The sequence below is a fragment of the Micropterus dolomieu genome, linkage group LG14 (assembly GCF_021292245.1).
Source record: "Micropterus dolomieu isolate WLL.071019.BEF.003 ecotype Adirondacks linkage group LG14, ASM2129224v1, whole genome shotgun sequence".
Lineage (NCBI taxonomy): Eukaryota > Metazoa > Chordata > Actinopteri > Centrarchiformes > Centrarchidae > Micropterus > Micropterus dolomieu.
This window is the reverse complement of record NC_060163.1, coordinates 23,916,578-23,939,248: the sequence shown is the minus strand read 5'-3', so window position 1 is coordinate 23,939,248 and position 22,671 is coordinate 23,916,578. Positions and strand designations below refer to the sequence as shown.

At 39.9% G+C, this 22,671-nt stretch overlaps 1 protein-coding gene across 1 annotated transcript; it reads right to left on the bottom strand.

Moving 5' to 3' along the window:
• Nucleotides 1–1,718: 1,718 nt before the first annotated feature.
• Nucleotides 1,719–21,425, bottom strand: grnb (granulin b). Its single transcript, XM_046068302.1, has 17 exons — nt 21,267–21,425; nt 20,920–21,001; nt 18,614–18,754; nt 17,416–17,556; nt 15,953–16,066; nt 14,951–15,092; nt 14,676–14,785; nt 12,575–12,704; nt 12,372–12,463; nt 10,572–10,722; nt 10,351–10,448; nt 9,901–10,134; nt 8,182–8,418; nt 6,625–6,888; nt 6,315–6,548; nt 4,542–4,799; nt 1,719–4,132 (listed from the first exon to the last, which is right to left on the bottom strand). Exons 2-17 carry the CDS (start codon nt 20,926–20,928, stop codon nt 3,986–3,988), a joined length of 2,502 nt encoding a protein of 833 aa, XP_045924258.1. The 5' UTR covers nt 20,929–21,001; nt 21,267–21,425; the 3' UTR covers nt 1,719–3,985.
• Between the last annotated feature and the right edge of the window lie 1,246 nt (nt 21,426–22,671).

Here is a 22,671-nt window from a genome sequence, read left to right as displayed (position 1 = left end):
CAGCTAGCCTGCATCTGTCATTTTGGAAATTACGCTGGTTAGCTTTCTTGCAGGAAGGTAGACGGGAAGACCAATATCACTCTTATATGTTTCTTAAATAATATGAGGCTACAGCCAGCAGCCAGTTAGCTTAGCTTAGCACAAAGACTGGAAACAGGGGAAAACAGCTAGCCTGCATCTGTCATTTTGGAAATTACGCTTTTTAGCTTTCTTGCAGGAAGGTAGATGGGAAGACCAATATCACTCTTATATGTTTCTTAAATAATATGAGGCTACAGCCAGCAGCCAGTTAGCTTAGCTTAGCACAAAGACTGGAAACAGGGGGAAACAGCCTGCATCTGTCATTTTGGAAATTACGCTTTTTAGCTTTCTTGCAGGTAGGTAGATGGGAAGACCAATATCACTCTTATATGTTTCTTAAATAAAATGATGCTACAGCCAGCAGCCAGTTAGCTTAGCTTAGCACAAAGACTGGAAACAGGGGGAAACAGCTAGCCTGCATGTCCAAAGGACATTTTGGGGAATATGCTTGTTAGCTTTCTTGCAGGAAGGTAGATGAGAAGATTGATTCCACTTTCGTGTTTGTCTTTTAAATATAAGGTAAAACCACAAATTGCCTTTAATCGTCTTTAAATTTCTGTTTACAGATTAAACCAAGATACAACACATTAGTGAGGTTTGGAGGTGCTGGTAGCAGATTTTATTAGCTGGCTAGGTGTTACGCCCCGTTTCCATTCTCTGTGCTTAGCTAAGCGTCTGCAAGCTGTAGCCTTATAGTTAACAGACAAACATTAATGGCATCAATATTCTCATCTACTGTGCTGCTAGAAACCTAATAAGCGTATTCTCCAAAATGTGCTTTGGACAGATGAGATGAAGGCTAATGTTAGCCGTTTCCTCCTGTTTCCAGTCTTTGTGCTAAGCTAACTGGTTGTAGATTTGACAGACAGGCCTGCCTTTTTTAAACAAAACATAATTTTTAATAACTTTGAACCAAATCAATTCAAAGACAGTATTTCCCAAAATTCAACATTTTGTAGAGACATTTTAAAATGAGCGCTGCAGAACTTCTTGTTTACGCATTTTCTTGCCTCAAATTGTTTTAAATTATTTTGAATTCAACTCTCAAACTTAATTTCAAGTCAAAACAGCCAAATACACTCATAAATACAGCAGTAGGGCTTTGACATATGCAACTGTCCGGTACTGTCTTCAACAATGGGGCCCCGCAGGAGTATCTGACCACATTTAGAGCTGAAACAGCATGTGTTGCTTTGTTTTCAACTCAAGCAGAAGAGCCATCAACTCCGTTTCTGACCACCAGAGGGCAGACGATATAATAAAGCACCACTTTACTGTCAGCACTGGCAGTAAAGTGGGACACTACCCCCACAGTCTCCACTCATCTGTCTTTTGTTTACTCGCGTAGTCATAACAACTTTCTGATGACTGGGAAGAGGGAGGCGGGTCGGGGTAAGAGGATATGGAGGGGGAAAAGGCCAGAGGAAGTGTGTGGGCTTGTTGTGTGAGTGTGCACATCCTGCCAACCGTTAAACTTCAAGGATGACCTCACTGAATTTAATTATCACACTGAACCAAAGTGATATTTTGAGGAACTTCATTTCACACTCCTCATTGAAAGGCTGGAAGAGGCAGTAAAAGAAACACATAATAAATAAATAAAAATTTTTAATAAAGGAGAAGAGCTGACAACACGATGGTGAGAGCATGTTTACGTTATTTATTTGAAGGTGTGTCCAAACTTTATTCATAAAAAGTGGATTTAATAAAATTTCAACTTCCTCATGAGGTGTAAAGTCCTTCAAAACAAAAACTACAGGATTCAAGAGCAGTATTTCTACAATCTTACAGAGCCCAGTGTTCGGAAACTCCAAAAGCTAGAGACCCCCCCTCAAAAAGACTCAATGGCAACATGTATGAAGACCTGCTGCACTGAAAATGACTGTTACTGCTGTTCAAACACAAAAACTTCCATCTGCGTAGCTCTGACAACTTTATCGACTCAGTGCTTTTTGTTCTCTGCTGATGGAACGAGAGATGTTCTTGGCTTGTTAAGAGAAATCTACACTGAACTGTCCAAAAGATACATGTTTGTTATTTTCCAGTGTTGGAATGAATTTTCCTGACCGACAAGCACCTCTTTACAGTGAAATTATAAAAGGCACAAGCTCCTTGTACAGTCTGTCATCGCTTATGTCGCTTTAACCAAGTGTACGGCAACCCCCCCCCAAAAAAAGAAAATTCAAATTTGAAGAAACTATCTATCGCTGCTTTACTTGAAATGCATCTTCACCGTTTATCCGTTTCACCTCTTCTGGGTCTCTTATTAAATCATAGGCGAAATAAAATCAACAACTACATTAAAGACCAGCAGATAAACAGTCAACAACTTGTACAAGAAAATGCTGCTACTATTCTTTGAAACAACTTCAGTCATGTATGAGGAGTTAATCAAGTGTTGCCCACAGCGAGTACATTTATGTTTCCTTTTTTATTATTTTTTATTAACGACACTGGGAAATCACTCACTTCCAATAATAATGATCAGAAAATACAAAAACAATAAAGCCGGATGCTGAAAATCTATATTTTTCCTATTGTGAACAAATCAACTTTAAAAAAAAAAAAAAAGAAAAAAGAGCCAAACCAACGAGTGCATCTACTAACTGGTTTAATCTGTGCATCAAAGCTTAATATCTTTTCATCCTCCGTGCCTCAGAGCGCCATTCTTGTCCAACATGTTGCTTTGTTACCATGCAATTTATTTTATCCCACTTGCAGCGTCCTGCAGCTTGGGTTCCCAAGTCCTGGGCTGCGGACAGGTACCCCGCCGCGAGGAATCCATGCGATTAGTCAGAAAAACTAAATAATAAATGTATCATTTTTAGGGCTGAACAATCAATCGCAATATAGCCTGCTGCTATTTTCAAACGCACGAGGAGCAATATTTGTTAAAGAGGTGATTCGTGTGTCACGATACCGTTTTTAATTAAATATTGTCGTGCTGCAGAGATGTCCAAGCCCGCACATCATATTATAGAGACTAATATTTTCAATGTAAATGAGAATAATTATGTAAAAATGATCGTTCCCCTTAGTATCGCAATATCAGTCAAAATAATTGCAATTAGTCATTTCTTCAAAATCATTCAGGCCTGATAACTTTATTTACCTTGAACTTGGCATAGCCTGTGTCCCCAAGTCCCCGTCACATCCCCAACAACAACAACATACTGTTTTCTAAGGTCATGAGTACGAGGGGTAACAGGGCATCACCACCTTTCAGGATTGAGAAGGAAACAAAAAAACTTTTTGCTTTCAGTTACGCTCGCCTCATCTCCTCTGTCATTTTCGGACTCGATATCAGGGCTTTCTTGTGTGTTGGGAGGATAAACGGGGACATAACGGCAGAACCTGAACTTAAGTGACTTGTCATCTTCCGGTATGCGTACTGATGGCGCGTGGGGAAGCAATTACTGTTAGTAGGGACGTTTTGAGAGACGAACACATTGTTGGTTTTGATCTTTTCACGGGATTTGTTGACAATAAGATAAATATATAATATCACCAACACTATCCTTTAACGAGACACTTGCTGTACTTCTCATTGTGGTATTACTGTCCTCTATATCAAGAAGCGAGCGTGATGGTGATAAAATATTTTCTGCCTGGTGCAACACGTTTAAAAGACTTCTGCACACTCCAAGGTCACACATGTTGAAATAACAGGAAATATTCCTTCCCATTTCATTATATCTTCTTTATAATTGTCAGAGATGACGGCAGCACGCATGTTTTTCCCCTGTCTTGCACAAAGTCTCCTCCACACCTACCACCACCACCAATACTCAGGAGTGCAGAAACTTCCATGAACGACAAAAACAAACACGAAGCAGCAACAGCCTTATTGTCTGTGGACAATATGAGCTGTAGATGGATGTAATGGATCCAGATTGAAGTGGAGTTAAAGTCCATGGGGGACAAAGTCTTTCTTTCTGTCCCCGAACAAAATGTCCCAGGTCAGCTGATTCTGTGAGGTGCATCCTCTAGCCTTCAGGTCACATGAGTATCCTACAGGACAGCAGTGCTTTGAGTCTGAGCAGCAGACAGCCTGTCAAAAGAAGAAACATCATTTAGATTAAGATATTAAAGAGGAACTTCAGTTTCCTAAACCTCGAAGTTAAAGTAAAGAAATAGATTCTCAGACAACTGGGTAACAACTTGTTGCAGAGATGTAACGCCTCTGTAGGCTGATTGCCTCAGTTCCATTTTCTAATGTATATTTTATCTTTCTTGCTTCCCCTCCAAGAGCTCTAGAAGCAATATTTAGACATATGAAAGAATAAATGGGACAAAAAAATAAAACACTAAATGGGACCATAGCATGTTCAACAAGGCGAGAACAAGGGTTGCTTTTGAAGAAGGTGTATCATAATTATAATAAACGAGCTTACCAAATTAATCTTTCCTACAAGATATTAAGTGCTCGTGTGAGAGATTGGAGTGAAATGTGGACGTACCCTGGGCGAGGGGCAGCAGGCCCACTCTGCGGCTGAGATCTTACAGCACGTGTCTTGCTTGGGGCAGTGAAATTCCCCCGTGCTGTCACATGGTACGTCCGCGTCGCCCTCGGTGCCTCTCTGCTCGGACTGCACCACTTTGCTCTGAGGGAGGGTGAGGACGAGCACATCGCGGTTCTTCTTCTCGCATGTTCCAGTCTGCATGTTGCAGGTGTAGCCCTGAGGACAGCAGTGCTCATGGTCTGCACAGCAAACCGCCTGAAGGGGAGACAGGATAAAACGCTCGTATCAGACTACAGATTGTTGAAATCTGTCGCTTCTGTCACTACATTTAAACAGTTTTTATGCCCTCTGACAGAGCTGTTAATTTGGACTAAACCACAAATGTATAATATTTTATAATAACACCAGACATAAATGTGAGAAGATCCGGCTTTGGTCTGAACAGCGGCTCACTAGAAAGGTCTTTAAATGGGACATTTTACATGAACATACATAGACTCTGTTAGGGGACATCTTTGAATAACCAAAAGAAAATTCAAGTTGTGCGCGTTTGCATCCACTTCCTGTTATGCATGTGAATATTAGGAGTTGGTGCATCGAGATAAACCGTTGGTTTTTTGCGGCTTGTTATAATATTATATTTTGGGTTTTTAACGCACATATTGTTTTCAGCTAAAAGTCAAACATGTGGGTGCACAGTTACATTCGTGTACACTACCACTGGCCAGAGATGCTCACAAGTCTTTAAGCTAGAGTCTCAAGTCTCTCGTGGTTATAATGAATGTTGTATCTGCTGCTGCGTTCAATCCAGGCTGCTTATAAAACTGCATGGCTATAAAAAAGTATTCTGTAACTGTAACCTGTTTTTCCACTTACAAAGCACAACCATGTAATGTGCAATGCAATTATTGACATCTTATTAACTACTGTAAGTCAACACACCCTGCAGACTTTCAAACGTAGTGTAACGTTAACTACATAAAACTATAAAGTTACATGATCAACAATAAACCTGTAACATGTTTGCAGCAGATGGCAATAATTAACGTGATGGCAGCCAGCGGGACGTAAATGATCACGTTAAATCGACCACCACAAGTTTGGCATGTAAACAAACGCTCCTTCATCTTTTCATAACGAACGACAGTCGGAGTTAACCTCCGGTAGGTCGTAGCTGAAGCAAGAAGCAGGTTACTAACCTATTTTACGTTCAGCGCTTCTTTGTTTGGGTCTTGTTGTATGAAGTTTTAAAGCTTATGAAAGTTTATGACGAATGGCGGAGCAGCTGCCGGTGTTTGTTGTCCTCTGTCACGTGTGGCCGCGCGCAGCTGATACTAGGCGTTACGTAGGCAGGTTTCTTTTGTACCAAGTCCATTTTATTGTAAATTATATGATGATTTATAAAATATAAATAAGCTTTTAGTAAAATGTCCCTCATTTCTGCTGACTTCTTCTGACTGGATGAGCATAAAAGATTTTAGTTGCGTTTTAGAAAATACCCATTTTTTTGGCAGACTTTTGTGGATCTTTGAAGAGACCAAGTTGTCGTTTACAATATAATATTTTTGTAGGAAGTCGGGCTGAGCACTTGTACTGTATGTGCACAAACAACAACTGCATGTTTTGCAATTGTTTGAAAGTTAAAGTTGAAATCTGATCCAATCAAGCGCTACAATATTATAATGCTGTTTGGTCACAGTTACTAAAACATACGATCTTAAAATCAAACTAACATCCTAACATAAATGCGAAGTCATGTGATGTAGACACCTTGACCAGAGGGCAGCAGCCCCACTCTCCTGACTGCAGTTTACAGCAGGTCGTTCCTGAAGCGCAGCTGCTCTTGTCGTCACATTTAACGTCTGTCGGGGCGCCCGGCTCGGTCACGGCGCTCAGTTTGGTGAACCAGGGTATAACACGGGGGCCCTTTGAGCAGGAGGAGCGGTGAGGTTCACAGACGTGACCGCTGGGGCAGCAGTGGTTTCCATCCTTACAGCAGACCGCCTGAGGAACAGCAAAGGTAACTCGTAACATGTTATTAGTTTTGTGGGTGAGTGAGGCTGTTTAAATAATCACTTACCTTTGGCAGAGGGCAGCAGCCCCATTTGTGGGTCTCGTTCATGAAGCAGCAGGTCGTGTCCCTGGGGCAGCTGGTTTGGGCGTCACACATGTTCTTGGCCGGCGGAGTTGGACTGGTAACAGCCTGACTGGGCTCGTTCCTCAGGACCGGTGTCTTCGGCAGCCAGGGCAGGCTGAGGCCACCGGGCTTATCACAAGTCTGTTCAGCCACGTTACAAGTGTAGCCTTTGGGGCAGCAGTGCTCATGATCGTTACAGCACACCGCCTGGAAAGAACAAGATTGAATAGTTCTTCAATGCCGCATGAAATCCCTGTAAAAGTCAGATTTTCAGTTGAACAGATGTAAGAAGATTTTATGCAACATAACTTCCAAAAAAGTTCTCTCTCCTGGGTGATTTCATGGTACTTAAGATTTATGTCTACCAAAGCATTTTTTACCAGCTGAAAACGCCAGCTGCTGTTCTGGTGCGTTTTGGAAGCACACTTGAAAAAAAACAAACAAAAAAAAGGACGTTTGCCTCAGGAAAAAACGCTTTGGTGGACACAGGCCCTAAGTCCTTTAGTTTTACCTATTTACACTTTGGATAATTTGGCCAAAACATAGTTTGGTGGCAACATCATAAAGGTAATAATGAGCATCAGCCAGCATCATTAATGGAAATCAAATCAGAGGCGTGACTCATACTGCATTCACGCCTCTCACTGGCATCTTCAGGTCGGCAGAATTGAAAGGAAGAAAAACAACAAACCTCACATTAGTCTGATGTAGATACATTCATACATTATTCTAAGATCAATTAAGCCTAAATTAGCTGTTAACAAGTGAAAGCAGGCAAACAGTGTAAAGCCGCTTCCATTAGCTGAATCAGTTGCATTTTATTTTTGAAGCAATGGTGCAGCCATTTTGCCAAAGAGTTGCGGATACTTTCCTAGTTCTTTATGCCGACTGGGAGATTTCAATGCTGTCAGAAATTCCTGTCATCATTGAGAAGTAGTTATTACTAAAAGACTGGCGTTTATAATTTTCCCCCCCACTTGGCTGCTCATAATTATGGTCTGTACAAAAATGGCATCAAAGCTGCAGCAAATTCAGAGTGCTTTATCGTTGCAATTGCGAACGAAGCATTTAAATCTGAATGGAGCCTAATTTAAAACTGCTGAGAGTTTAATCACGTTTCTACAAAGTTCGGTTTCAGCTCAACGTTAGTGGTGCGACAGTATTTTAAGCTCCGCGACTGGATGTTTCTTACCGAAATGCTCCTTGGGAGTCTCTCCTTCAGTTTGTCCACAGGCATCTTGTACGACTTTTTTAATCAAAGAACCAGATATTTTCTCATCGCCAGGAGAGTTTCATGTCTGTTTGAGCGTGCACCAGCTGTGAGTTATCTAACACTATGTGAAAATGAACAGGACTTTTATATCCTGGAAGCCTGTAAAACCTCCTCTCACTTCATAACTATTACAGTTGACACAAGAACAAACGTCCCCTCAGCCATCAGCACATCAGCGTCATCTGACCTGCAGAGGCACATCGCCTTCACAGGCCCTTTCTACTGACCTGAGGTAAGGGGCAGCAGGCCCACTGTCCAGAGTTGCTCCTACAGCAGGTGGTGCCTCCTGGACACATCGTCTGCTTGTCACATTTCTCGTCCCGTTTCTCTGAGGTCAGAGCGGACGCCTTCTCCACCCAGGAGCGGGAGGGCACAAAACCCGACGGGTCGTCACAGCTTTCAGCCGCCAGGTTGCAGACCGTACCATGAGGGCAGCAGTGGACGTGGTCGTCACAGCACACAGCCTGGCAGGAACACACAACACAGGCTGGGTGATTTTACAGCATCATAATGCTTTGCAGCCACAAATCAAGCTCTGTTAAATACTGAAATGTTAACAAAACCAAAAAAGTTCATTGTGACATTATCCATATGGACAACTGAAAGCCTGTGATAAGCAAGGGTGTCACTGTGTTGAAAAGAGGTGGGGACAAAGGGGCTCAGTTTAGGGGTGTGAAGAGACACTTAGCTCGCAAGATATCACGATACATGATATATGAGCGAGGGGTCTGGGGGGACCCTCCGCCAGGAAATTTTGATCTTTAAAAACACTTCATTTCCTGCATTCTGGTGAAAGTTTCTAAACCAATTTATGGTGGAAACACTATACACATTATATTTATACATTTTGACATTTCAAAAGATATATCTCTAAATAATACTAAATAAATTAGTGCAGCTGTCAGTCATTCTGTGTTGCTTTCAGATAGGTTTCTGTTGTAGATCAACTTTTCTCATGCAATATCATCCCTGCTGAAGCAACACATGTGTAGGCATGATTTACTCTTCCCTCCTCTTGTCATGTTCACGTGGAGAGAACGGAAACTTGGCCAAAAACAAACTGTGTCAGAAAGTTGTTAAAGTTTTTAAAGGCGTTTGTTATTTAACTGCAAGCTATTTTTCCAGAACGTTTTTGTTTAACAAATTTTGCTTTAAAAAAAAAGTGGTGGGGACATGTCCCCAGCGTAAATGATAAGTATTGTTTTACATGCAAGTTGAGGCACTAAAAGCTCCAGGCTTAGCCCAGCCCACATTTTATCAAGTTGTGAAAGCAAATCCCATCTGAAATAATCGAGAGGATGCTCTGATCCATTGTCACATTGCACATGTTGAATGCAATGAAATATGAGGATGGCATATTTGCTGAAAGGCTGATTTGCAATAATAATAACAAATAAGCAAATAAGTGTTAAAACTTAAAGATTAGAAAAAAGAAACAAAGGAAAATTTTATAATCTTATCTAAAATAAATGTGGGATGCCACAGACATAACGGCAGAATTAACTAATCTTTAATATTTTAATCTTAAGAAAGCACACATCCCAGACTACGCAAACATGGAGGCAGACTGTCGTCGTCAGCTGGTTGAAAAAAAGAGAATCAAACTGTGGATGAACTTGAGGCTGAGAAGAGCGAACCAGGATTATCAGGAGGGGAGAATCTGATCCCAAATCTGCCCAATTATCCTCTAGTGTGTGGCCAGCTTTAGGGTTCACATAGGATGATTATGGAGGATGAAGTTTGTGGTACTGTTGAATAGTACTGCATTATACTGAGAGGTATCAAATATTTTTATTTTTAATATTAATTAGGGTACTCTTAATAACATAAAACACCCGACTGTGACAGTCAAAAGTTACATTAGTATGTTTGAGTGATGATATGTATTTAAAAAGCTGGCGGTGCAGATTGTCATTAACAGTGTCACCACTCCAGCGCCATATTACCTGAGGCAGAGGACAGCAGGCCCAGTCTCCACTCGCCGTCTTGCAGCAGGTGGATTTTCCAGGACACGACGTAGATTTGTCGCACTTGCTGTTATCGCTCGTTAAGGGAAAGACGGGCACTTTGCTGAGCCAGGGCATCAGGGTACCGCCTGTGGCATCATCACACGTGGAGGCTGCCAGGTTACAAGTGGTGCCGTGTGGACAGCAGTGCAGGCGATCCTCACAACACACGGCCTGCACGGACGAGAAACAAACAAGCTGCAGTAGATACACAATCTTGACCGGTCTGCATCACATGTGTGTTAATTAGCAACTAAATAATATTAAGACTATATGTAATGTCTGTCTGAGCAGGAAACTCTACAGACAGCAGATGAATCACGAGTCTGTCTGTGTGATCATTATTATTCTTCATTATTATTATTATTGTATAAATCAGCATGTCGGTACCTCAGGTAGCGGACAACAGGCCCATTTCCCCCCCGACGATTTACAGCAGGTGTTTCCATCAGCACAGGCCACGGAGTCATTGCAGGGAACAGCACCGACTAAAAGATAAAATCGGAACATTACGATCAGGGCGCATGTAAACAAACAATTTAAAAACAGGACTCCACAGTTCTTTGCTTTAAGACTGATTTCCCCTGCTGTTAAGACCGTCCCGCTCTGACCTTTTCTCTGTACCGCCACCAGCCCTGTAACAGCAGCCGGGATCCTAGCGGCCATGGCGGCCTCTCCCAGGGTGGACACGCAGGCTCTGTGGGACAGGTCGCACTCGGTGTCTGCAGGACAACAGTGGTTCTGATCTGAACAACAGACGGCCTGGAAGAAAAGAGGAAAGGGTCTTAATCAGTGTCAATACATTCAGCAATAAGGGTGAATTCAAGCTTCTCAGATCCAAATTGATTCCTCTGAACTCTCACATGGGCATTTTATTATTTCGTGTCAGTGCCGTTCTTCAAACCATACAAAGCTACTTCATTTAAGTAAGCATAGAGCCAATCGTGAAACTCATAATCTAATCGCCTTACTGTCTATTGGACATTGTTAAAATGTAGAACCCTGTAGGGTTTTTTTTTTATTTTTTTTTATTTGGTTTAGGTAAAATTTTCTTTTGTGATCTATAAAACTTATGTTATATTTAATTTCAACTATGTAAAGAGATGGTATTATGCTCATTTTCAGGTTCAAAGTCTTATTTAGAGGTTGTAACAGAACAGGTTTACATGGTTTAATTTTCAAAAAACACCATATTTTTGTCCTACTGCACATTGCTGCAGCTCCTCTTTTCATCCTGTGTTGAAGGCTTCGTTTTAGCTATGGAGTGATACATCTTGTCTCTAAATGATCTTCGTTGGTCGTTGCACATGCTCAGTTCCTAGTTAAGGACTACTAGCCAATCAGAAGCAGAGAAGGGCGGGTCAGTGAGAAGCCAGTAAACACGGCTTCGGTTCAGCTTTTGAGGGCGTGTCCGAGTAGCCGCTTGGGGAGCGTTATATGAGGCACATTTAGCATTTAGAGACGGCTGGACTACAAACAAGCTGTTCTCAGGTAGTTCAGAGCAGAGTTGGCTGTGGGAGATGGGAACTCCCTTTGGGTTGGACTGAGGTTTGCAAAATGAAAAAGCCCTATTACACGCACTAAAAAAGGCAAAAAGTAGAATACCACCTCTTTAAATTAACTTTTCCTCTTCCCAGATGAGCAGATCTTTCAGCCTCTTATTGATTGCAAAAACATTTACCCAAATGATCAACAGATGTGATTCTTCTGCAGTTTTTGTCCTCTGAATGGCCACCTTCTCCCCGACTTTTACATTTGAAAATATTTATTTTTTATCCTTCAAATTAAAAGTGTGTCATAAAATGTTGAGCATTTGATTATAATTCTGGATTTAATGAAGCATCATTTTTCATGTGAAACTCTTCTTCTCTCAGCTTTGTGATTTTGTGCTACAGTGATACCATGGCCAGGGCATCGTTCAAAATGACACCTCGACTTGGATACCAGTTCCTAAACAATGCTTTTTCTATACCAAATTGTATAAAAATCCATTTTAACAGAAGCAAAAGTTCATTACATATTACAGCACAATTTCTCACTTCAAAAAAAAAAGGGAAGCTGTTCAGCAGCAGTTAGAAACATTTGGGCTATATAAAATATATGACGGTCAAAAGGAACATTATTAACAAACAGTATGGCAGCAATGCACCATTGTAGCATCTAGCTGCCTAATCCAAAGAAGAAGGGAATGACTGGGAGACATGTGTGGTACTTTCTCTGGTCTGACAAACATCCACCGTGTCAAATTCAGGAGTATTTGTTGCAGTTCACTTGTCGGTCTGTGAGCAACACCATGTTTCATCATCCATCCCGCTGATTTATATTGAAACAGCCCTACATTTTCCAACAGGCCAACTCTGATCAGACTCTGTCTTGCAGGTTTGGCTTCTCCTTCAGAACAGTTTACTCACATTGGGTAAAGGACAGCAGCCGTATGTGCCACTGGCCATCTGGCAGCACGTGGTCTGGTCAGGACATGCTGATTTCTTGTCTGGACACTCAACTGACAAGGAGAAGTCAGAACACATCAGCTGACTTTACAACATAAACACTTTATAGTTCGAGCAGTATGATAATTAAAAATCTATAAGAGCGTGATTTAGTCCCTGCTTACCGTCTTTGTGTACGGCAGAGATCTTCTTCAGCAGTGGCATGTGCGTCTCACCAGATTTGCAGACCCCATGCTCCAGGTCACATATTGTGTTGCTAGGGCAACAGTGCAGATGATCGCTGCAGCACATGGCCTGCACAGGATTTAAATTTCACACAAACACTTAGTAGAAAAATGACATCATGCTGTTTAAGCACAAAGCTAAGGACACCAAACTGTAAAAATACAGCATTGGAGCATTTGTTGCTTATTCCGACAGCTTCATTCTCACGCCACAAACCTTTATTTCCCTCCAAAACAAAGCCCCCAAACAAAAACATATACACTTAAAATTATAAACGCGACACTTTTGTTTTGGTCCCCATTCATCATGAGCTGAACTCAAAGATCTAAGACTTTCTCTATGTACACAAAAGGCCTATTTCTCTAAAATATTGTTCACAAATCTGAGTTAGTGAGCACTTCTCCTTTGTCGAGATAATCCATCCTCCTCACAGGTGTGGCATATCATCAAGATGCTGATCAGACAGCATGGGTATTAAACAGGTAACACACTAACACAGATTTTTACAGATTTGTGAACAATATTTGAGAGAAATAGACCTTTTGTGTACATAGAGAAAGTCTTAGATATTTGCGTTCAGCTCATGATGAATGGAGGCCAAAACAAAATGTTGCGTTTATAATTTTGTTCACTGTACGTTATTAATGCTGCATCCCAAATTCCCATGTTGAAATACTCCCAGGAGCATCATTTTTGCACCTCTGACAAAAGCAAATGCAAAAATCCACTGTGCACACCGGCTGTGCACGGAGTGGTGAAGACGAGGATTTGATAAGCTCAAAAGCTCCCTGGTGAAACCGTGCTCGACTCTCGTACATGCCTGTACATGAGCTCAGCTCCAACCTTAGTAACTACTTGTTAGTAGATGCACTAAGTATTCTGTGGTGTGATGCAGTTACACGATGATCCTTTAAGTGTAATTAAAACCACAGTACGTAACATTAATTCTTGCTACAGCACAGAAAAGATGAGTGCCTGTAGCTGCCCATGCTGTGAAGGTAATTTAATATGTGATATTAAATGTTGCTAATCCAACAGGTAGGTTATTACAGGATTGGCAATGTGACTGTATACTGTGTGGCAGTAGAAATGTGTCCACTGGTAGAGATTTACTGTCACTGCTATATACTCGCGGCAGGCTATGCAGCAAATCAGAACGCCCACCACTTGGTTATTAGTTGTGCAACATTGCCACTCTGTTTTAATCTTGTTATTTAAGTAATCTTAATAAATGTATGTACATCAAAATCGGGTTTAACACCGTTTTTTTTACTTGCGGAGAGTTTAACGTTTTTAACGCTGCTGTGTAGCAAAAGCGATCGTTATACATTTGTTGGATGCATGAAAGTCTCAAACATACAGGCAGAAAGAACAAAAGAACAGATTCCGATGTATTCTAGTTAACAGACAAGACAGATAAGTTAAAAAACTGATATTTTATATTAGACAATGGCTGTTTTGTAATAATAGCTATGAAATTAACAGAGATGGTTCATGGTGAAGTGTTTTTGCTATCATAGGTTTCAATTTCAAATTCCCTAAAGTAAATAAAAAAAAAAAAAAAAAAGACTATTTCAAATACACTTTAAGTGAATAACATGATGAGGCTACAGTATATTTTCTTAAAAGCCTTTTCTAAACTTGACTTGGTAAAATAAAGTAGCGTACAGTCATTAATACTGGACTGTGTGGATGTAATACAACATAATATTACAATTTATGATTTCAATCAAGTCCATCTACATCTAATTTTTTCTAAACAGAAATGACCAAGGAGCTGTAAAACTGTTTAAACAAACACTCGTAATATCCTTATCGCTGCAACTAACTATCTCAATTAATTAACTTTTCATTTAAAATGCCAATTTTAAATTTCCCAGAGCTCAAGTCCCCCCCGCCCCCCAGTCATTAGACCAAAACCCAACAATATGAAAGTAAAGTTATATAAAAACAGAGAAAAGCTGCTGAAATAAAACTATTAAAATAGTTTCAGCTCCAAGATATTTTCCATATGTATTATGGAAAAGATGAGACAAGTACCTCTGGGTAAGGGCAGCAGCCGTAGTCTCCACTGGTTAGCAGGCAACATGTAAAACTTTCTGGGCAGCTGCTTTTTCCACCAGGACACGTCACTGAACGGACTGACGAAGCTACAGAAACATGAAGAAAATGACAGATTGTTTTTAGTGATTTTTAAAAATCTTTCTGCAAATTAAAAACGTGGGATTTTTCAAGTAGACCTCCCTACAGGAGTACCTGGCCATTAAATTGGATGGCTTGTCTGAATGCGTTTATTTAGATGAGTAATTCCTCACCTGTATTATTCTCCTTCCTTCTGGCAGGCAGTTTCTGCAGCATGGGGAAGGACTCCAGCGACGCCGAGACGCACCTTGAGTGAGCAATATCACACTTTGTGCCCTCGGGGCAACAGTGGAGCTTATCCTCACAACACACCGCCTGCAGAGAGAAGAAAATCATTTCACAGTCAGGAACGTCGGTCAAGGACAGTTTCCTGCAGCTAATGGAAAGGTACAGACGCTCAACTTCAATCAGTGGGAGGGGATTAAAAATGCATGAAAAACAAACCATAACTTAATGCTTTTTCATTCAGTAACATAATTACTAGAAATAAAAAAACCTTTGTAAAAATATAGATTTTTTTTAGCTGATAAATAGAGAATTTGGACATAACCCGTCTTGTTATCAACATAAAGGTCTCTTCAACATGAACACTGGGACCAATGATGCTTAAAATAACAAGCAAACACAGATTTGTATTTGAGCTTTATGAGGTGAAGAAGACAAAAAGACAAGCTGTGGATAACCATCATTTTACTATGACTACAACCTGACAGATACTGTATTTTCAAAATGTTCTTTATACATTAATACATATTAAATTTGTTCTCATAAAGATTTGAGACACAAACATATCACAAAATGTAAATATTTTATTTTTTAAACAATTTATATTGTACATATCGTTTATTATTCTTCTCTCTTTTCATATCTTGTCAAGTTTACATGTCATATTTATGATTCTTGACCTGCAGTAATTTTTCCACCTGCTATGTTTATAGTTGAGGGAAAAAAAAAACACCAACACAAATTCCTTATGTGTGAACCTACTTGGCAATAAAGTTATTCTTGACCTTAAAGTCTTTGTCTTGAATGGTAAATCAGGAACAAGAGCAGCTGGCAGAGTAAATCAAACGCTGGCCAGCAGATCATGTAATGCGTTTCTTGGGGCGACGTCTTTGGGGTTTGTGATTTCAGGTGTTTTAGTATTTGTGTGAGGGTCAGCTCATGTACATCACCTTGGCTAATGGACAGCAGCCCCAGGAGCCGTCAAGAAGCTGGCAGCAGGTGGTGTCGTCCGGACACTCCGACTCCTGGTCCGGACAAATGACTGCCTTCACTCCCTCGCTGAGCTGGATCCATCACACGTCACAGCCCACGCACACCAAGGACAGGAGCAAAAAAACAAAACATGGCAATGTCAACAGTTATTTTATATGGAGTTTTAAAAGAAGAGACATTTTTTGCTTTCTTTCCATCAAATATAAACGAATGAAGTCTACAAATTCTCTCTCACTCTCATACACACACATATATGTATGTATATATATATATATGTGTATATATATATATATATATATATATATATATATATTTTTCTTAGAGACGAGTCCCTAAAGACACCCCTCTTGTACTGAGACTCCTTTCAATTTAGCCACGAAGGGGAAGATGAGCGAGGAGGAAGAGGATAAAAAGGTCACCGAGTGTTGACGAGATTTGTGTTTAAGGGCTTAAAATCAGAACAGAGATTTGATATGAACCAAATTTTAAATTGCTGTTTCATTGCCCAGCCATGTGGACCAAAATGACATCTTTACATTCCTTCAATCCTGCCGTACGGAGTCTGATTTCTAACACATTACAACGGTGTTTCAACATGTTTGAAGAAATATAAAAACTACAAAATGTAGAAAGAAAGAAAGTCTAAAAGTACATTTGAATTAAAGCGTTTATTCTGTGTGCTTCTTGTATGGGGCAGTAAAGAAAGATAAGAATAAACAAAGTGCCAATGCAGCAGATCTAATTGTGTTGAGATGACATTCATTAAACAGTTACATTTGCATGTCTAAAGGATGAAGTCGAGAAACCAATGAAAGGCTGCCAGAACATAATGCCCCATTGATTCTACTAGTGTTGTAGTCAAGACCGAGACCAAGACCAGATCTCTGCCTTGCATGGCACGCAATAAAATGTGGAACAAGATCATAGGTACTTCTAAAACTGATCTGAAAGATGCACATTAAAAAACACCCACATACAAACACTAAGAGCTGAAATCAATGTAAGCATCGCAGGGAGGGGTGACAGTCGTTAACGGGAACACCACATGTTGAATTAGGGTTATTGGTTGCATTTGAAGAGATACGTTTTACTTCCAATCAAAGTTAGGATGTTAACAAATCAGACAATGCAAAAGCAATTTATTGATATTCCCAAAGTTATGGTCTTGAAATAAAATCCAGAGTCCTCAATGTCCGAGACAAGACCGAGTGCAAATGCGGTCGAGTCCAAGACCATCAAAAAGTGGTCTTAAGACCAAGACCGGTCTCAAGTACCACAACACTAGATTCTAGTGCAAAGGTTGACAAACAGCCCGAACGTTCTACAAAAAAACAAAAGTATACTGAGCTCAGAAGAGATGCTTAACAAAAATATAACAACAACTTGTCTTAGTTTTGATTAAGCCCTCAGTTGGAAATACCTGAGAGATAAGCTGAGCCTGTTTAGCTGGAACTCGTCTCATCCAGGGCAGGGAAACGGTCTTATTAACACATTTGGCGTGGACGAGATCGCAAACCGTCCCCTCAAAGCAGCAGTGGAGGTGATCTGAACAACACTCAGCCTACAGATGGATAAAGACGGAGAGAAGATGACAAAGGTTTTACTGAAACATACCACAAATACAGAGCTGCAGAAAATGATGTGTGGAACGAACTCACCTTAAATTCTGTATATGCTATGTAAAACAGACTTCTGTAAACATGAAATTAAGAAGAAAAATGGAGCAAAACACTGATGTAACCTGTCCTCCAGTCTTAAATAGATGTGTTTAAGTTGATTTACTGTTTCTGAGAGGCGTCAGCCGAGGAGAAGAACCATGTACAAACTTTAACCAGAAGTTTATTCAGTTACATTTTGGACGACGTCTGTTTGAAATTCGATCAATCATTCCTCCCCATCTGTGTGTGGATTCACACTAAACGCCATGAAATGACTCCAAAATTTTATAAAAAGTGTATTTTCAAGTTTTAGTTCTTACTGCAAACAAAGTGAACTTTGTTTTTTGCTTCACTTCTGAAAAACCTTTTGGAAAAGAGGAGGAACGTCTTCAAGAATCAAAATGAAAATACTGTAGCTAGTCTGTTGGATCAGGCACACGGGCCCGGGCTGCCTGATATCTCTCACCCACTGACAGATGCAATGATAAGATAATCAGTGTTGTTCACTTCATCCGTCAGTGGTTATAATGTTATGGCTGTTCAAGGTATTTTGCAGCGCTGCCGCCACCCCTCAAAATACTGGCTTTGCAGATACTGCAAGTTGCCATTAAACATGTTGGCAAGTGTGAAATACTTCCAAACTGCTGACTCCTTGTTTTTAGCTCCCTTCATGCTATGTTAGCTCTCCTAGCTAAATGTTCGGGTTTACCTTGTTTCGATACCCAATCTAGCTATTTGAGTCAGCATCGGGCAGATATCAGTGTGTCAGATCAGTGCGTCCCTAGCGTTTTCTTAGTACTTCCTCCACCACTGTTTAAATGACTCAACTGTGCAATAATTACTAAGTTTGTACTGTGTGTTTTATGGCAAATGCTTGACTTATGTCAGCAACATATACAGTATTAGTTTAATTTAAATACTTCACTTCTGTGTCAGACACATGGCTGAATGGTAACTCACATGTGGCAGTGGACAGCATCCGTATCCTCCCACCGTGTTCTTGCAGCAGGTGTTTTTGTCCTCACACATGCCTCCATCAGGACAGACCAGTGCTGTGCTGAGGCCCAGCAGAGCCAGACACACGATCCCCATCTGCAGCGTCTGAACATGAGGAAAGGGCTGTCAGCAAACGTAGTATGACGCAATGTGGTCTACAAATATTACATGAAACTACTGTCAACGCATTCTATCTAATCTTCTTGGTTTCTGTGTTTCTTTCAGGTTGTGACAGACCTCTAAATCACTGTGGGGAATGATAACAAAGGTAAGTTTGTGCAGCCGCTCAACAAAAATTCCAACTGATAAACTGTATTTCAGCACTAAACAAACCCAGATCCTTGCTGTAAAGTTCACGTCCCTTTTACTGTATGTAGGTAGAGACTCATTTTAGGCATTTCACATCCTAAACAACCACTACTCACAAAAGTCACTATGTATAATATGTCTAATTATATATATATATATGTCAGCTGTAGATTTCAGGTTTTGTCTGACTAACTGTTTAAATTAGAGCTGCAATGATTAGTCAATTAATTGTCACCAAATTCTCTGATTTAAGCTTCTCAAATGTGGATTTACATTTAAATCAAATATCAAAACAGTTGCCAGTTAATTTTCTGCTGATCTAATAAATGGATTAATTGACTAAATTGTTGCATCTGTAGTAGATGTGCCGACTCAGTACATGGTGTCCAGTAACTACTTCAGGGCTTAAAAAGGTCTATTGAGTAAACATGTCTGGTGAACAGGAAAAGAAGAAAACTAAAATTTCACAATTCAAGAAGATAAAAATTGTTATTTAGCATTTAAAAAGGAAGAACAGCTGATAAAGACTCGTGACATTATTTTAGCTTCATCTTTCATCAGCAAGATATGCTAAAACGCTGAGTTATCAGACAACTTCAGCACATAGAGCGCTGCAGAAAAACTGATTATGTACTGAAGAAAGTATCTTTAGTTCTGTACACAGTCACGAGTAACAAGTAGGGCTGTCAGGAACAATTATTTTAATGACATTTCAATTATTGCCTAGTCATTTAGGCAACAGTTGAATGAAACACCAAGATAAAAACATTATTATCTGGATGGCAGTGTAGGTGCTTTATCTCTTTAACTGTGGATCATTTATGCAGGTTGTTAATAAATAAACCAGCAGTAAAATAGTCTCGTGAGCTACAGTTTCCTACCGTTTTATAAACTGTACAGAGTGTCTTAAGGGTTGAAAAGGCAAGGCAAGTTTATTTGTATAGCACATTTCAACAACAAGGCAAATCAAAGTGCTTTACAGAAAACATAAAAGCAGCAAAGGGAAGGGATTTAAATATAATTTTTTAAAAGGGTGAAATAGAAAATAAAACAGGATAATACATTTTAAAGAGTTAAATTGGAAATAGAAACAGGATAAAACAGGACAGTGCAGTGCACGACATTAATCAGCCTTTAATTAGATCAGATGTAAGGCTGTGGTAAAAAGAAAAGTCTTAATTTAAAAGAACTGACAGTTTCAGCAGACCTGCAGTTTTCTGGGAGTTTGTTCCAGATATTCGGAGCATAAAAACTGAACGCTGCTTCTCCTTGTTTAGATTTGACTCTGGGGACAGAAAGCAAACCTGCCCCAGACGACCTGAGAGGTCTGGATGCTTCGTAACGAAGCAGAAGATCAGAAATGTATTTTGGCCCTAAACCATTTAGTGCTTTATAAACTAACAGCAGGATTTTGAAATAAATTCTTTGACAGACAGGAAACCAATGTAAAAACCTCAGAACTGGAGTGATGTGATCCACCTTTTTGGTCTTAGTGAGGACTCGAGCAGCAGCGTTTTAAATCAGCTGCAGCTGTCTGATGGATTTCTTAGGGAGCCCTCTAAGGACACCGTTAAAGTAGTCGAGTCGACTGAAGATAAATGCATGAATAAGCTTTTCCAGGTCCTGCTGAGACATAAGTCCTTTAATCCTTGATATATTCTTCAGGTGACAGTAGGCTGACTTTGTAATTGTCATAATGTGGCTCCTCAAATTCAGGTCTGAGTCCATGACCACACCATGTAAATCTGTGTGTCATCTGCATAATTATGTCCACTTGTTGACTATAAAATGTCCTGCAGCCAAGGTACTTACCTTAGAGCTCTCCCAGTTTCAAGGCTGTTGCAGACTGACCCTCAGAGAGGTAAAAATAAAACTGTACAAATTCAACCCCTAAATAGCAGCTAATGTCATAATAAGTAAATTTTTTAAAAGACATTTAGCTACTAGAGAGTGTACTTTACCATTATCATCAGATGACTTGGAGGCAGAACTCAGCTGTTATGATGAACAAAGAGCACAATACTGCATTACTCCTCTTACAACCTGATGAGCGACAAAAAAAAACACACATTACTCACCATAATACTGCGAGAAAACACTGATCAGTGGCGTAATAAACACAAAACTTCATGTGTAAGCGTCACCACAGATAAAAGTAACTTTTCGCAAACGGTTACCAGCGAGCAAGAGAAAAACAAGTTAGCTTAGCATGCTAGGTGGCTAACAGCAGAGCTAGCTGCTCTGAATGACTTGAAGCGGAGGCGTTTGTTTTTCTTGCTGTGCGCAAAACGGACGTGTTTTTTCTCACCTGGTAGGTTTTGGCGCACCTTGTCACATGTATGTCGTCTGTTACGCTGCTTCAAAAACAGTCAGAATAACAAAGCCGGGCTTTTCTTTTTCTTCTCTTGCAGCTCAGTAATCACATGACACAGGCACACGTGACTCTGCAGTTTGGCGTTAAAGGGACATTACACCGAAGTAACCAATCACATGGGCTGATTACTAATACAGGTGTGAATATTTATACTTCTTTTGGAAAGTGATTTAGTATATTTGCTCAAGTACTGCACTTAAGTAGGCTACATTTTTGAGGTACTTGCACATTATTGAGTATTGTAAAACTTCAATTAATACCCCGGGCTTTTATTTGCTTCCACCCCTGAACTCTGGGATAGGCTTTTAATTCCTTTAGTGCAAATAAGGGGGGGGAATTGTCTACTATCACATTTTTTATTTCAACCATTATGAAGATTACTTGTCTAAAAATTAGGCTATCTGATAAAATATCAATTACAAATAATTATTAATTTGATCTAGTTCCCGAGAGACAGCCCATCTTGGCCAACCTCAAGCTCAGAAAGAGAAAGAGAGAGACCGACAGGCCCGGTAAATATGACTGAATTATCCTCTGGTATTTTTGCTTGATAATTAAATGAAACAATTAAATTAAATTTAAATAGTTGCCAGTTAATTTTCTGCTAATAAATGGATTGATTGAAAAATTGTATCATCTCTAGTAGATGTGTGGACTCAATCCATGGTGTCCAATAACTACTTCAGAGCTTAAAAAGGTCTATTGTGCAAACATGTCTTATAACGGAACAAATCTTGCAATTCAAGAAGAAAAAAAGTGTTATTTATACATTTAAAGGAAGAACAGCTGATTAAGACTTGTGACACAGAGCATTATTTTAGCTCAATCTTTCATCTGCAAAAACTGCTAAAATGACGAGTTAAAGATACAAAATATAATCAACAAATAAATTATATTTTTATATCAGTCAATCAATTGCAAATCATTTGTGCCAATTTTTCTCAAGTAAAAGATCTGAGTACTTTTCCCACCACTGGTTAACGGATACGCCAGCAATTTAGTGTTACACTTTACAGTCTGAGGTTACATTACAAGGAAACTGGGAGAAGCCGGAGCCTACATTTCCCATAATGCAACTCAGTAGAGTTTAACACTCACAAAAATATTTCATAAAGACTCTGTGGGTGTGTTTTTTTAATCAGATTTAACATTGGTGTCTTAATGGTACCAAGAAAATACCCCAAACAACTGTAATTAGATGCTGATGAAACACAGCTATTTAGAGAAAACTGACAATCTTCATCTGTAAGAGGGAGATCACATCAGTCTATTTATTCACATCTTGTGGTCACTGTGCATTGTGTGTATTATCACATACAGGCTACGGTATATTATGTGT

Bases quoted from the DNA above. Each gene is read 5' to 3' on its own strand.
- grnb (XM_046068302.1), bottom strand. The intron at 16,067-17,415 runs GTATTTCCAACT...TGATGGATCCAG, and splicing joins AGGCTCAGCTTATCTCTCAG to CTCAGCGAGGGAGTGAAGGC. The intron at 15,093-15,952 runs GTGATGTACATG...TTCTCTCTGCAG, and splicing joins GCTGCTGTCCATTAGCCAAG to GCGGTGTGTTGTGAGGATAA.